General features: G+C 57.7%; 2 protein-coding genes across 8 annotated transcripts in view; both read right to left on the bottom strand.

Annotated features, from left to right (window-relative positions):
* SYNJ2 (synaptojanin 2) overlaps window positions 1-513 on the bottom strand; it is an 83,408-nt gene extending 82,895 nt beyond the window's left edge. For 3 of the 7 annotated variants that reach the window (XM_036024944.1, XM_036024941.1, XM_036024943.1), the window contains exon 1: window positions 253-513. In XM_036024944.1, the coding sequence (XP_035880837.1) occupies window positions 253-379 (127 nt within the window). In that variant the 5' untranslated portion in view covers window positions 380-513. The remainder of the gene's footprint in view (window positions 1-252) is intronic. The other 4 variants (XM_036024940.1, XM_028508756.2, XM_036024942.1 and 1 more) reach the window with 2 other exon arrangements.
* A 13,472-nt stretch (window positions 514-13,985) lies between these two features.
* Window positions 13,986-15,405, bottom strand: part of SNX9 (sorting nexin 9) — an 80,844-nt gene continuing 79,424 nt past the window's right edge. Inside the window, 1 exon segment of the mRNA XM_036022612.1 lies at window positions 13,986-14,049. Within this exon segment, the coding sequence (XP_035878505.1) occupies window positions 14,002-14,049 (48 nt within the window). The 3' untranslated portion in view covers window positions 13,986-14,001.

The raw sequence follows: 15,405 nt of genomic DNA, 5'->3' as shown, positions 1-15,405 counted from the left end.
GACCGAGCGCTCTCCTGTGTCCCCTGGGTCACTTCATTCAAACAAGCCAGCCCCCAGCCCTGACGCCGGGCGGTCTCCGCCCAGCCCGGGACTGGTCACCTCGGGGAAAGGAGGTGCCCCCGTCTCTAAGTCTCAGCAAGGTAGAGCTCTGTTTTAGGGGTGTCCTTTCCTTGCCCCCCCCCCCCCACCGGACAGGAGACGCCGGGGCGCGGCCCCAGCCCCAAGCCCCGCGGCTAGGTCGCCGGCACTCACCGAGTGTGGCCACCGTGCCGGCTTCGAAGAGCAGGCAGTCCCCGCGGCCACGCGCCTCCAGCAGGACGCTGCTGTCGCCCGCGGCCTCCAGCCGCCGGAGCAGCCGCAGCCCTTTGCTCAGAGCCATGGGCGCCCGGGCCGCGTCCGCCACGCTTCCCGCGCCCGCAACTTCCAGGAGTTTCACTTTGTGCAGAGGCTCGGGCTGGCGCTGGCCCCTCCCGGGCGCCTCCGCGCCGCCTCTGCCTCCTCCTCCTCCTCCTCCTCCTCCTCCGCCTGGCCGCCCGGGGCAGGTGAGGGCGCGCGCCACCTCCCGGCCCGCTCCGCCCGGGCGCCGCGCTCCCCCCAGCGGCGAGGCCCGGCCCGGGCGCGGCTCCGCGGGCGCGCAGGGAGGCCCGGCTTCTTTTCGATCGCCGCTAGCCGTGGGCCCTGGCGCGGCAGGGAAGCCCTCCCGGCGGTGGGCCGCCGCCAGGGAGGAAGATGCCACACATTCCTGGCTGCGGAGGCGGCTGCTGTCCGCGGGGTGCCCGAACGACCCTGAAGTCCGCACGGACGCCAAGGCCTTATATGGGCAGCCCGGCCGGCGGCGCTGGGGGGCTGGAGCCTCCGGCCGGCAGCCGCCCTCCCAGTCCCACCAGGGTGCGGCGCCGCTGGGCGGGTCAGTGCAACTTCCTGTGCCTCAGTTGCCCCGCGGGTGAAGCGGAATAATTACCTACTTAGTAAGGCTGAGGGGAGGATCGAGCTAATTCGCTTCAAGGGCTTGGAGAGAGCCTGGCGAGTGGAAAGTGCTAGACAAATGTTGCCTTTTACTAGCTTTTCATGGAGATCCAAGTGTGTTGTCTCCGAGAGACTCAGACCTCTGTCTCTAGGCTTGTCATTATCGCGTGACCTTTGCGGGGGTGGGGTCAGAGGAGTGAAGGGCTCAAAGTGTGGGAAGTAACAGTGAGGCGCTGGTGGGCGGAGCGAAGGGGGTCCCTTTTCCCTCTACCTTGCACCCCACTCCTGCTCTGCTGAGTCAAGCCCAGGGTGGGGGGTGGGGGCAGATGCTGCAACAGGCCAGTCCCTGCTCACCTCTGCAGACACCGGTGGGTACCCGGGCTCCGTCTGTTGACCTGCTAGAGCATCCCCTAGATGACTTCGTAGCTAAGGACAGGGAAGCAGGCCCCCTTCTAACACTGGGTCCTATCTGGCCTGGGTGTCAGGACACACCGTCTGGGGCAGGCTTCTCTGGAATCCCCCTTTGGGTGGGTGTGGAGGTTGCATTTCCCTCCCGGGTTATGGATGTGTTGGGTAGTTTCTCCCCCTCCCCCAAGACCTCCATCAGAATGTTGCCCTCAGGCCCCTGGGACCAGCCTGGCGCCTCTCTCACCCCGTTCCGCTCACCCTGACAGGACCACCGTGGGTCCAGCCAAGTCTGTCGGGGGTGTTGCAGGGGGAGCAGAGCCTGGGTGCCAACAGGCCCCCAGGGCACCACCCTGCGGACAGGCAGGAAGGACCAGACATTCGAGCCCCCTGGTGATGATTCCGGGAATAAGAAACGTGAATAACCAGCAAGAGATGCAAAGCATTCCCGAGCCCTCTGCCCCCGGCTCACAAATCCAGTGAGAACTGGAGGGTCGCCCAGGGGCGACGCGATCTCCTAAGCTGTAAACACAGTTTCTCTCTCTCTGTAGAACGAGATACTCCTTCCCCACGAGAACCGCGTGCCCAGTAATGAGGCAGCGTGGCCTTTGGCTGACTTTTCCTTTCCTTTAAACTCCAAGTGCCCTTCTTCCATGAAGCCTTCCCGGAACACTGAGAGGTTTACATATTCACTCGGATTCACAGACGTGCGCTCTGACTCTCACCGCTCAAGTGGCCCTCGAGAAGTGTGCTCATGTTTCTTTTCTCGTAGCCCCGTTTCTCAAATTAGGCGTCAGACCTTAGGGAGGGGAAGAAGTCTTTTACATCGTATCCCGCTTCCTCTTGCCCGCCTTCCCTGCCATCACATACTTTTAAGCTCTGCACAGTGGCACGCCTAACGTATTTCAGAAAGTTTCCTACAGTCAAGGCCAGCGCTCGAGCTTTGCAGCTCACAGGATCTAAGACAATCAATTGCAAGATGAACCAGTATATTACGTGCCACTGAGGAAGAAGAAAGGTTGCCAATTAAACAATTTAATTAAGTTGTTAGCTATGCCCTGACCTCAGCGACACTGCAGTGTGTATGTCGGGCTCAGGGCTGAGCACTGCTCCCCTCCGGGCACTGGCCGAGCGAGCGGAGAAATGCTGGGCTCTCCGGTCTCTGCCCTGTGGTTCGGAGGTGGGGGGAGGGGTGGGCACAGAGGAAGCACCATCTGGACAGACACACCACCTGGGCAGGCAGAGGGTCATGGGCACCGGCACATTTAGCAGATGGAGAAAGTAACCGATCTTGAGAAAGTCAAAACAGAAAAAAAGTCAGCTCAGCTCTGAGACCTAACCCAGCAGCACAGCCTGGGAAAACAGGTGGACCCCTCTGAGGGGGGAGATCCTGGGGACTCCTGCCCCTGAGATGGGAGAGGAGGCCGATTCCATCAGCCACTGCAGGAGCGTCAGCTTGGCTGTGGGGACTCAGGGCCTGGGGGGCGGGGCCCAGCCAGCTGCCAGAGCAGAGGGCGAAGAAGGCAGAGCAGACCCTGTGATGGGTGGAAGGCAGCTCGCGGCACCTGACCGACTGCACGACAGGCCAACAGGATGGCGAGGACTCGGAGGACAGGAGCCCCGTGTCCAGACACGGGGACAGTGGTGGCACCATCCACAGCCCCAGTTTTTAAATAAAACTTCATGGTTTTTCAAAGTACTTTCTTAATACATATTTCACTAGACATGCACGACACTGTGAATATAAGGCGAGACACCAGTATTCTCAGCTCTCCGATATTAGCAGATTCCTTCGTCCCCAGACGGCGGCTGCCTGTGGGCTTGTTCAGCGCCTGTCCTCGCCCTGTGCCCTGCACTCCGGACCCTTAACCTCGCCGGAGAAGCAGCGTAACCTTGCTCACTGGTGTCATTTCCTAAAGAGTAACTGTTCAGCATTATCAGTTAGTGGTCATGCTGCCAACTGTCTCATGAGGGCCGTTTCCCCCACCGTGTGTGCGATTCACACAGGCAAGCCCCTTTGGTACCTGTCTCCCTCTCTCCATCCCTCCATCATTCTTCCTTCATATTTGCTCACTGAAAACCTGGGCTGCGTGCCCGGCACTCCTCCTCGGGGGACTTGCTGTGCGTGTCCCGCTGGTGTCGCTCCCCATTCCTTCACCCTCCGCATGGTCGTCGTAGAGGCCGGGGCAGACTCTGCCTCCTGGGTGGGGGTGTGTTCTCCCCCTCGAGGGAGCACACATCTGACTGTCCCCCTCCGTGATGAGCAGCCACAGGCCATCGGTGCCTACACGTGCTCCCCCAGACACTCTGCTCCAGTCAGTCACGCCGCCTCCCCGGGAGCTGAAATTCCGTGCACAGAGAACTCCCACCTACTGTCGGTTTAGCGAGCGGTAACAAACCAAACAAATAGGACTCTCTCCCTTCGTTTGCTAGTGTTCGAAATAACGAGCTACTTTGAATTCAGTGAATTGGTTCATTTAAACCCTCCAATGGCAACCAACTAATTTACTGTTGTTGTTTTTTTTAATTTACTTTCATTATGAACTCATGATTGAGTTTAAGTGCATTTGGTGTGTTCCGGTCCAGCGCACGCTGAGCCACACCGATGATTCACGCGCCCCTCTCCGGCCCATGGGGACCTCTGCAAGCTCGTCCCTGGTCCTCCCGACCGGTCGTTGCCTGGTCTTCTGTCGGTTCTGCGCCTTCTGGCAGGACAGCATCCGGCTCCTCCTGCACATTTTCTGCTCCTTGACCGAAATGAATCATTGCTCCAAGAAGTCCTGTTTTTTTTTGTGGGGGGTGGCAAAAGGATTTCAAGAGCTCAGGCAGGCATAGACAGGCCCGGGAATGTCACCCACGCGGCCTCGGGGCTCCCTGCCTGTGAGTCCCGGACAGGGTGCAGTTCAGCTCCCTCCTCGGAGACAGTCATTCCAACCAGCTGCTCCCCCGCCCCACATCCGCGCCCTGCAGCAGCAGCCCCACCCTCAGCAGCCGGCCTGGCCGCAGGCGGCCCTGCGAGGTGGAGCCTCAGCTTGCGCAGTGGCGGAGGGGGGGGTCTCTGCCTCCTCCTCACGTGCTGGGACCCTGACCGTCCTCCCTCCCCAAGGACTTTGTGTGTCCCTCCCCACCCCACTGTCCCATGCCACCCGTTCTCCCGGGTCGTTCCCAGCAGGGCACAGGTGTGCTGCAGTGTCTCCCATCACAAAGAGGGGCCCGCCCCCGAGCCCAGATCACCTCTCACTGGGGCCCTTCGCAGAGGTCAGGAACGGAGAGCAAAGCCAGCCTGCGAGACTATGGGTGTTCCCAGCACTGTTTGGGGGTGCTAGAAGTAAGCTGGAGCTGTCCGGGCAGAGCCGACTGTCAATTCCACACCAAATCAGGCAAGCCTCACCTGGGCCCCTCTCTCCTCGTGACCACCGTGGCCGCCCCGTCACTGGGCTCTGGCTGTAATGGGCCTCCAGCTTCCCCTCCTTGCTGGAAAGCATGCATGGTGAGTCATGTGACCCCTCTCACCTTCTGGTGGCCCTGGGGTGCAGTCCCCCTCCGCCCGCCCCTGCCGGCCTCCCACCTGCCACTCTTTCGTCAGCCCTGAGCTGCAGGCCCGCCCTCCCCACCTGGTCCCGTGACTGTGCCAAGCCCCAGCTCGAGGTGCCAGTGGCCACTGGCTGGGTCACTTCTCAACTTTCTTCAGCCTGACCCCACGGAGCGATCTGGCCACACATTCCCCACCCCCCACCCCCGGCCACGTTTCCCTGTTCTTTTCCCTCTTCCAACCCACAGGCGTCTGGGCTCTCCTCGCCCCCTTCGCTCAAACACAGCCCTGCAGGACCCCGATGTGAGGCCTCCGGACCCTGACCGCCTGGTCTGGGTCCCGGGTCTGCCCTTTCCACCAGGGGCGCCCTTGAGCAACTTAAATACTGAACTCCCTGGGGCCCCACATGCTTCGTCTCTTACATGGAGAAGTCGTGAGAATTAAGTGCGTTGATCCTTGGAAAAGGCACAGAACGGCGCCAGGTGTGCCGTGGGCGGCATGGAGTGTGGCCGTCATGGTGCGTCCCCTACTGGTCACCTCGCTCCGAGAGCCAGGACGACGTCCCTGGAGCGGCTGTTGGCCCCCCAGCACCTGGCTTCCGGCGAGGCCCTGCTGAGTGCAGGAATGAAGGACCCGAGGACGCCTGCTTGGAGACGGCTGGGAAACTGGGCCTCTTAGGTGGACACAGGACAGATGGCAGTGACAGGACACATGCCGCTGTCTTTCAGCCTCACGGTCTGGTGACACGAGGACAAGGGAGCAGCCACAGTCACAGGAAGAGCTAGAGCAGGAGGCTCGTGAGACTGGCATTCAGGGAGGCCGGCTCTGTCCTCTCCCTGCAGGCAGCCTGGGCCGGGGCACCGCTGCCCCACCCTGCCCCACCTGGTGAGCCGGCCCCGACCTGCTGGGAGGACAGCAGATGACTTCCCTCCAGTTCTCCAGAGTCACTCACCTCAGAACAGCGGTGCCTCTTGGCCACTGTCGGCACTCAGGGGTGAGGGACAGCCACGCAGGCAGGTGAGCCTGAAGGCATGTCGCCCAGCTCCCCGGGACAGCCCGGCCTCCCCGCCAGCAGGAGGGGTGTCAGGCGGCCTTAACAGGACGGTTGTTTGGAAGTTCATCTTCACACATGCATGCACACGCATGCACACACACACACACATGCACACATACATGCACACACAGGACTGGACTACGAGCTCAGGTTGTTGTAACTAGATTTAGTCTCAACTTAGCTTTTCTCAGGACGCACCTGAAGCAGCAGAGCGCACGGGACCGTGACCTCTCAGAACCTCCCCGGAGCCAGCCCCACACCATCACCGTGGCCTGGCAGCTCCTGCGGTGACATGTGCCATGCAGACACACATGCATTCAGTGAGTTCCACCGGCCCCGGCGACCCAGACTCCCACACGTGCTCACGCAGCACCTGCCTCCCTGCCCCGGGGCAGAGCCGTTCCCGTAGCATGGTTCCTCAAAATTCACAGCAATTTTCAAGCATGTTCCAGTTGTCCCTGAGCAGACATTACAACGTTTATCATTGCCTGCTCCTCATTGCCACGGGATCTACCGGTGGACCGTATCCCCTGACTCCATAAAATCCGGCGTCACTATGGGACCCGCTTTGGCCAAAGAAAGGTAGTTGGGAGCAATGCATGTACTTCCACGGTGACAGTGGAGTGAGTGGTGACATAAAGAGGCTCCACTGAGGACACTGAGCCAGCAGCTGGGAGGGACGTGGCCTGGGAGAGAGATGACCCTGCAGGAGCAGGAGAAAGAAACTCCTGCCACGTTGAGCCACTCGGCTCTGGGATGTTTGTTACACAGCTCGAGCTGCAGTGGCCTGCCTGTCTTGACTGCTGCAATCCCTCTTCCGTCGCCCCTCAACCAGAGGTCTGAAAACACGTTGCCTTGGTGAAGCAGGAGGGTTTGAAAAGGAGGCATTTGGAAAACGACCCGCCCACAGGAGGAAGCCAAACAAAAACGAAAACTTGCAAAAGCAAACCACTTCCGTGAGCTTGAATTCTTTTGTTGATGTGTTTAAATCCTCTCCAGATGCATCAGTCCACTGCAGTGCAGAAGGGTTGGTTCTTCCCTCGCCACACAGCCAAACAGAATGGAAACCCACCAGCATAAACACACAGTGTTTCCCTGTACCAGGAGAACTCACCCCGGTGAGCTAAGCATTTTCTCTGAGGAGCCTAGGTTCCTCACCCCCTTCTTTTGCATGACGACAGCTCTTCATGTCCTCGGAAATGTGTCTGCGGTTCATTAATTTCCCAAACCCACTTAGAGGTATTTTTGTCATCAGCTTCTTCTAACTTGCTTCTAAAACAGGAATTCCTGGCCTGAGGTCCATGCAGTACTGGGGAGGGCGTACGTACGTATTCATGAATCACGTGCAATTGTAGGCACGTTATTCGTGTGCCTTTTGCCCACTTTTTCTGGGGAAAAAAAGGGTCTGTGTCTTTCATCAGCTCCTTGCAGGGGTGAGTGACTCAGTGCAGGGTCACTCTGAGATGGCAGTTTCCTCGCCCAACCAGATTTTCACAACACATGCCATCAGCCGCATCCTGTTCTCTCTCCTGTGGTTGGTTTTCCTCCTTCCTTCTCTGGCGCGGAACTGAAAAGATGTCCTGAAGACGGAGGGATGAGTAATCTCACCCATGGACGGGAAGTCAGTTCCCCGTTAGTCCTCCAAGGCTCCAGCCGAAGACCCAGGGTGCTGTCTGCACAAGCCCCAGCGCTTCCGTCGGGGAGAAGCCACAAGCACCTTCTGCTCGGAACGGCCCTGGGAAGTGATGTGGACCACAGGGGCCCCCTCAGCCTTGAGCCCGAGGAGGGAGTCACCCTGGGTGACTCGATGCCGAGTTTCACATTTTTGTACGAAGGGCTTTGGAGAGAGTGGGGGAAGTTACAGCAGGAGGAAAAGAGAAAGTGGAGAAAGTGGTGTCTAACGTATGTCCTCACGACTTCCTGAACAGTCTTGGCACCAAGAGGTAGAGAGAAAGCTCATGTAACTAATTCCGAGCAAGCCTTTTGGGCGCAGGGAGAGGAAGAGGCCTGGCCAGCTGGTCAGTATCCTTGTCCAAACACACACGTGTGGATGACGGCGGGCTGCCGGGCACCGAGGGCAGGAAGGAGCTCAAGCCCGAGCACAGCCCTTGTGCCCAGAGACCCCGCGTACCTGTGGGGGACAGCCTGGAGCCCTCCCAGGTCTTTCACGTGTGACACCCTTCAACTCACAACACCCTGGAAACACAAACCACGGGGTGTTTTAGAGCACAAAGACGCTCCCTCGCCGAGGGCCAAACAGGGAACCTCTGTTCACGAGCTCTGCGGGAAGCGGTAACAGTGAGCACTCCTCCGACGGACGGTGGGAGCCAGGCGACCTGGGTAGGGGTCCCCGAACTCCGGCAGGTCATTTTTGTTATTTTCATGACGTCTTACGTGGATTTACGTCCAGTGCTGAGGTTAAGACAGACGAGTTGAGAGCTGCGAGAGGGCTGCACTGCTTTCTCCCCGCCACGGCCAGTGGAGAAAATACACCTCTTGCCCCACTTCTGTCTTCCACGCCCCGCCCCCCCCCCCGCGGGAGTGTGGCCGTGGCTGCAGGAAACGGGGGGCTCCGGTTTCTGAGCCGGGCGGACGGTGCCGGTGACCTGTGCCTGCCTCCACGCACAAGGAGAACCACTCTGGCTGCCTGGGTGTGTTGGGAATGTGGGCAAAGACACCTCCTCTCACACAGATGAAACATGGAACCAGAGAGGCAGTGTGGCCAATAGGAAAAAACACCGGGGAGAAGTTTGCAGGCTGGGGGTCCCACAGCCAGTCCTGCCGGGGCTTCAGGGCTCCCAGGGGCAGGTCAGAAGTCATTCCTGCCTTTCCACTTCCCCGTGTCTGCCTCGGGAGGAAATACATGAAATATGGAAAAAATGAAAATAACGTACAGTTGTCTCTAAGGCAGCATCGAGCCCCACGTTAAACGAGAATGAGTGTCGGACGCTGGCTATGCCAGGCGGGGCAGACACCGCTGGTCAGTCATCCAACCCCTTTCTCATCTGTCCAGCTCCAAGTGAGGAGACTGCACAAGTCTCCACGGTAGCCAGTGGGGACTATGTGACACAGCTTTGGCCCCTGAGTCTTAAGCAGAAATTTGTTAGGGACTTCTGGAGAAGCGTTTGCCTTTTTCTTATAAAAGGGACAGAAATAGTTGGTGTGGATTCCTCTGTTTTTTCCTACCTTAGGTATTGGTGTGATGCCTGGAGCTGATGCAACCGTTCTGTGACCGTGAGACACAGGCTGACATGCTAAGAACAATGGAACAAAAAGAGCTTACCTGGGTCTTCAATGGCATTGCTGAGTTGCTACCCCAGCTAAGGTGACCTCCCCAGAGACTTGTTTATTGAAGACTTTTATAGTTTTCTGTTACTTCATGAAAACATTTCAAAATATACTTCATACACTGGCTATAATATATTACTGGAAGATTTAACTAAACTACATTTAAAAGGGAATCACCATGTAGTAATCTGCAATTTCACTTTACTTTTCAAAACTAATTATATATAGTGAAAAATTCAAGAGCAATTTTTAAAAATTTTCTATTTTGATAATGTTCAAACATAATTAGAAGCATAGTTTAATTCATACTTATATTTCATTATACACTTATAATTTAAAATATAAATTTATATTTTATTTTTAATTTCTATACAATTATATTTTGAGAATGTTCAAACATTAAGAAAAATAAAACCTGCCCCGGCTGGTGTAGCTCAGTGGATTGAGCACGGGCTGTGAGCCAGGCATCACAGGTTCGATTCCCAGTCAGGGCACATGCCTGGGTTGCAGGCCATGGCCCTCAGCAACCGCACATTCATGTTTCCTCTCTCTCTCTCCCTTCCCTCTCTAAAAATAAATAAACAAAATCTTAAAAAAAAAAGAAAAGAAAAATAAAACCTAAAGGAAGTTTCTCCTTTCTCACGTACCCCCAAGACAGGGGCGGTATCCAGCTCCCCCCCTTGTTAGTGAACCACAGCACCCATCTAATTTCCGGAAAGGTCCTGTGGATGTTAGATCAATACCCACTCCCCTGTCATTGTTTCTCCGCTCTCCACAGGATGATGGGCGGCCTCTGCTGGGTGGCATTTTCTCCAGGGGTTCCGTAACCCACTCGGAAAAGGGGTGTTTCTGGAGGAGGGTCAAGGGTAGAAAGGTAACAGCCCCCCACTCCCCCCCGTTCCCGGAGAGGAGGCCTGCTCCTGCCTGTGCAGGGAATTCGGGGAGAGGGGCCGGGCGGCCATGGCTGCCCCCCACCCCGTCTCCTCCAGCTCTTGTGCTGGGGCCTGTGCATAAAGCTCCTTCCGTGGACAGTGACTGAACAGCCAGACCCCGGTCTGAACAGTGGCCCTGCCTCTGGTCGGCCCTCCCTGAAGGTGGCATTGAACTGGAGGAGCAAACCCTGGTGGTTCTTGGCACGTGCAAGGCTCTGCAGCCCCTCCCGCCCCCCACCTGACAGGTGTGCTTTGGGTTGTTTTTCCAGCTGTGAAGCTGGAGGCCCAACTGGCAGCAGGCCCACTTGTGTTTGGAGCGTGGTCTTCGCTAAGCAGCGGTGATGGCTGCCTCAGATCCCAGGGCCCAGAGGTGCCCACACCAACCGGTTTGCACCAGCTGCTCCAAGCCCCAGCTCCGACATTCTCTGTGAGTGGGAAAACTACCCCCACCTTAGAATTAAAACGTAAGTCATAGGCTTTCCGCTTCCAGCCATGATGGGAGTCATAGAGGCTGGCTTACCCTCCTCAACGAAAAAGCCAGAATCTACGAACAAGGTTTCAGACGTCAGACGCAGGCAGGGCAGGATCACTAGGAGGAGAAATGAGGTGAGCCCCATGGAGGCCCCAGATTATCCCTTGAATGCAGATTCTAGGCCCAGGACAGGAGGAGAAATCAGATAGAGGTTCCTGGTCTGAGCCCAGGAATCAGCATTCAGGGAGACCACGGTGGGCAGGGTTTGAAGGGCAAAGCGCAGGAGAGAAGAGAAAGGAGAGAGACAGTCAGTTTGGCGCCCCCTGCAGGAGTCCCCAGGAAGACCGGCTGGACATTTTCCCATGCGTTCCTGTGAGGAAGCCACGTGAGGGTAGGGACGCAAGAACCAGAAATGAACAGCTTACGTGACTGGTTCATGAGGACAGATGTCGGCCCCGGCCTGGCAAATGGAGCCCGGGGCTCCCACACACGGTGCAGACCTGCATGCACGACCAGGGGTCCCCCACCGAAAGGATGGTCTCCAAGCTTCGGTGACACCTCTGACACAGGGTGACCACCACAGCAGGAACCGCGGTCTGTGTGTGTGGGCAGGACCGGTGCCCAGTTGTGGTCAGAGCTCACAGACATCCGGGAGCAGATGGTTTGGGAAATGCAATCGTTCTCATGGTAAAATAAGGGTTTGACATTGCAGCGAGCTTGTTTTGTTACAAAACTCTCAGAAAACACAGTTTCCCGATGACGTCCCTCACGATCACACGCCCTGTGCACACGCAGACACTGACCTCGGACAGCCCTGTCCCGCTTTCTGGGCCCGAGCGCCACCCGCCAGCCCTCTTCCCCAGCTCCTTTCCAATACCCACTACTTCTGCGTTGTCAAGGTCTGTAAAAATTGTAATGACCCCATGCACACACCTCTTCTGCGATATCTAAGGGCTGACATAAACAATGAAAAGAACATCAGCCTGCGAGGACCAGGCGGTGTTTCTGGACCCGGGGAGCATGATGTGCACACCAGGCTGTTAGCATCCTGCCCCCTGGCGGGGCGTCTGCTGAGCATGAGCATGCACTGGGTAACATTCCACTCTCAACCCCCTCCATCCTTTCTTCCCGGCTCACGGTCAGCTTCGCTGTTCTGGGGGTGGGGGGTCCAGAGTCCCTCTTCCGTCCCTGGCCCCTTCCTCGTCCTACCTGATGGCAGCACGTAGGAGGTGGCCACCATGTGGGGGTGAACGGCCCATGTCGAGCTGGCTGAGCCCCAGGGCACGCAGACACCTGGCGTGGGGCCCAGGACGAGGCGAGGCCCTGCCCCAGGTCCAGGCTGCCGTGCAAGCGGCTCCCCCGTGGGGCCGCGGACCCGCAGGTCCCATGTGCCTGGAGTGGAGAGGGAGGGAGGCGGTTTGGAGCCTCCAGCAGGCTCACGGGCGAACACAGCACAGCCCTCTAGGGTGTGGGGGGCAGAGCCCTGACTCCCCTGAGGGGAACTCCTCTCCTCTCGGGGAGCAGCCACTGCGCCTCCGCAGCAGAGAGGAAACAGAAGTGGTTACGGGACCGGCCCCAGTGGCCCCCTGAGGAAGTGGCCCGAATGCCCGTGGTCCCCACGCCAGCGACACTCCCCGCCCCGCCCAGCCTGCACCTATGGCACCAGGGGCACTATTTCCAGCAGAGGGTAGCACACAGCAACGAGTTTTTTAAAAAATCACACAGGAACACCAAGAAGTGTTTTGAAAAAGTGTTTTGAGAATTTACTGTACAGTTCTTTTAAACAATTTGTTTATATGTTGGCTTCTACATGCTCTTACATTTGTGTAAACATTTATACATATTCTTTACAATTTGTACATATATTAAATGGTGTATCATAAACACTGTTCTATTAGATTTTATAAAAGAAAAATCAGGTAGGGAAAACTACTTATAAAACATTAACAAAAACCCGTGAAACTGAGGAACACGAAGCTCTCCTTCATGTCCGTCTGGCCTCCCCTCCTACGTAGTTTTTGGTTTCACTGTATCTGGGCCAAGGGTCCCGCTCTCCGGAAGGCAGTCGCCAGGCCAGGAGGGTGACGGCCGGCCGTGGGGCTCACGGGTAAGGCAAGTGTGCAGGGCGGAGCCCTGGGCCGCGGGGGAAGCCACCGGTCTGCAGACCCGGCTGCGCTTCAGGCCACTGACAGCAGTCCCAGTGACTGCAGCGTGTGTGTGGGGGGGACTCGGCCTGAAGCTGGGGTGCAGTCAGGAAGAAGGCCACCAGCCTGGGGATCAGCGCACAGGACTCAGGTCGCTGTGCTTCTCAGCCCCTAAGCTTTCCTGCTTGGAGGGGAGGCGAGGGGCCTGCGGAACTGGGTTCCTCACCTTTTCCGACATCACCAGTGGGCGGAGTCAAGGGGCGAACCCTGCTCTCGTCTCCCACTGCGCCTGGCTGGGCAGCCGGAGACCGAGGCAAGTCAAAGCCCCGGAGGAGCCTGCCTGTGCCCCCACACCCACCCTGGCGCACACCTTCCTGAGCATGGGGGTGGGGGGTGGGAGGGGGCCAGTGCAGCTGCTCCATCCCAGGGGGCAGAGTCAGAGTATTTGAAAACGGACTCCAACTCCTCCCGCGCACTCCTCCCAGCACAAAGCCTGCCTGCTCAGGACGGAAGGGAGCGGAGAGAAGGCACACCTTGAGGATGACGACGAGGACACCAGGGCACCCTTCCTGGGGGGGTGGGGGGGGCCCGGAGCCGGGCATTGCGCTCTGCCCGGCTGCAGCCTCTGAAGGAAGGAGCCCCCGGGCACCCCCGCGGCCGGGGCCCCCCTCGCTTCCTCTCCTGAAACCATCAGCACTGAGTCTCAGGCGTTTCTGTCAGTGAAAGGCATGTAGATTTTCCCAAAGAGACAGGAGTCTCAAAGCACTGAAAAGAATTATAAAAATATATACAAACGTATTTTCTTTTATTCTGGCATATTTCATACTTTTAAGAAAGCAATTAGTAATTATCCGACCTCGGGTAAGAACTGGAAGATTATGGGCGACCTGAAGGTTACAATTTTATAGAAAATATCGGTGGGCAAACCTCTAATTTTCCATTCAAAATTTTGCTAATTTTAAATACTTTCCAAAAATAGAGACGATTTCCACTGGCTTAAATAATGGATGTAGAAACGAAGAAAAGAAGACAATATAACCGATGCATTTAGGCTGGTAATAAAATAAATGTCGTTTTTTTTGCATCTCCATTAACTTTTTGGTTTTCTTTCTTTCCTTCCTGTCGGAGGACGGGGGAGGATATTGAGCGGCATTGCCCGGGTCAGGAAGGAGCACTTCGGAGGGAGGTGTCGTCGCGGTCCGTCTGCTCTACATGACCGGGAAGCGGCCGAGGGCCTGCCTCAGCTTCTCTGCAATCTGGCGGGAAACAGAAGGGGTCTGAGATGTCACCTCCGGCACGACTTCCGAGTACTCTAGTACCTCGGTCTCCTCGGAGCTAGAAACACTGTAACCATTTCAAACCCTGGGGTCTACGCATCCAGGCTGTGCCGGCACCAACCCAGCTTCCACGCTGCTCCCGGAGGGACCTTCTTCAACGGCAGCGGCAGGGACAACACAGCACCCGCCCCCTCCCCGGCCCAGGCCCAGGCCCGCCCCGGCCCAGGCAGCATTTCAAGACCACCCAGTGATGCAGGAGGTCAGTCCGCCCACAAACTCCTAAGACCCAGCCAAGGAGCACGCCCCTCTGCTGCTACCGCGGGTGGCAGTGCCACCGTACTCCTAAAGCCACCGCTGTCCGGCAGGTGACACTGCGCCTGTCTCCCGCAAGGAGACTCGTGCCCCCTGCGAGGCCTCAGTCGTCCCCGGGTCCTGCGCATTCGCAGTAAGTGCTCAGCACACGATACTCAATAAATGTTTGCCCGTGGACAAACACGCACATTTCAGTAACCATGTGAGACCCAACAGAGACCGTGATTAAATACACGGGTTACTCTTTCGAATTACGATGACATTAGGAATTAAACCTCACTCGGGCTTGAGAATTATTTAACAAATCAACACGATCGGGGTTTTAAGAGCTGTCCCCCCATTCCTCTCTCACTCGAACGCAGGCACCCGCCACTCTAGCCCAGGGTGCCAGGCAACCGTCCCACGGCAGCGCCGATCAGCTGCACGTGCTGGCGCACCACCGGGAGGGCCGCGTGCGCGCCACGGGGAGAACACTGCTCTGGGAGCCCTCCCTGCACACTTGTTGCCAGAACCACCTCTTTCCAACGCACAACATGCGCCGAGCACGTGACGGCCGTCCCAGAATGTGCCGGTGGAGACAGACAGACACTGTCGCCATGTCCTCGGAGGGCGGAGCGTCCGCCGCCAGGGGGCGGAGCGTCCGCCGCCACGCGGGAGCTGCTGTCTGGGCGCGCCAGCACACGACGGAACTGCCGCACAGGGGCACAGGCGTTTACGCCTCCTTCCTTGCTTTCCGAACGAAAGGACTGGAGGCCCCACCCTCCCGGCGGCACACTGTGAGGCCTCATTCACAGAGGCCGGCCGCCCGCCCGGCCCTGGAGCCCGAGGTGCCAGGCTCCTTGGCCGGCCGGGCCTTGGGGGCAGGGTGACCTCATTGGTCCAGCTGCGCTCCCGCTTGCAGAGAGGTGGGGGTGGGGGCGAGGGGAGCTACACAAGCCGGTCTTCCTGGGCCCCGTCACTAGCGTCCAAGACCCCTTCTTCAAAAGAAAACATTTTTTTTAAAACCCACTATTATTTAAAAAG

This window comes from Phyllostomus discolor, chromosome 4, assembly GCF_004126475.2.
Source record: "Phyllostomus discolor isolate MPI-MPIP mPhyDis1 chromosome 4, mPhyDis1.pri.v3, whole genome shotgun sequence".
In the NCBI taxonomy this organism is placed as follows: domain Eukaryota; kingdom Metazoa; phylum Chordata; class Mammalia; order Chiroptera; family Phyllostomidae; genus Phyllostomus; species Phyllostomus discolor.
This window is presented reverse-complemented; position numbering and strand designations above follow the sequence as displayed.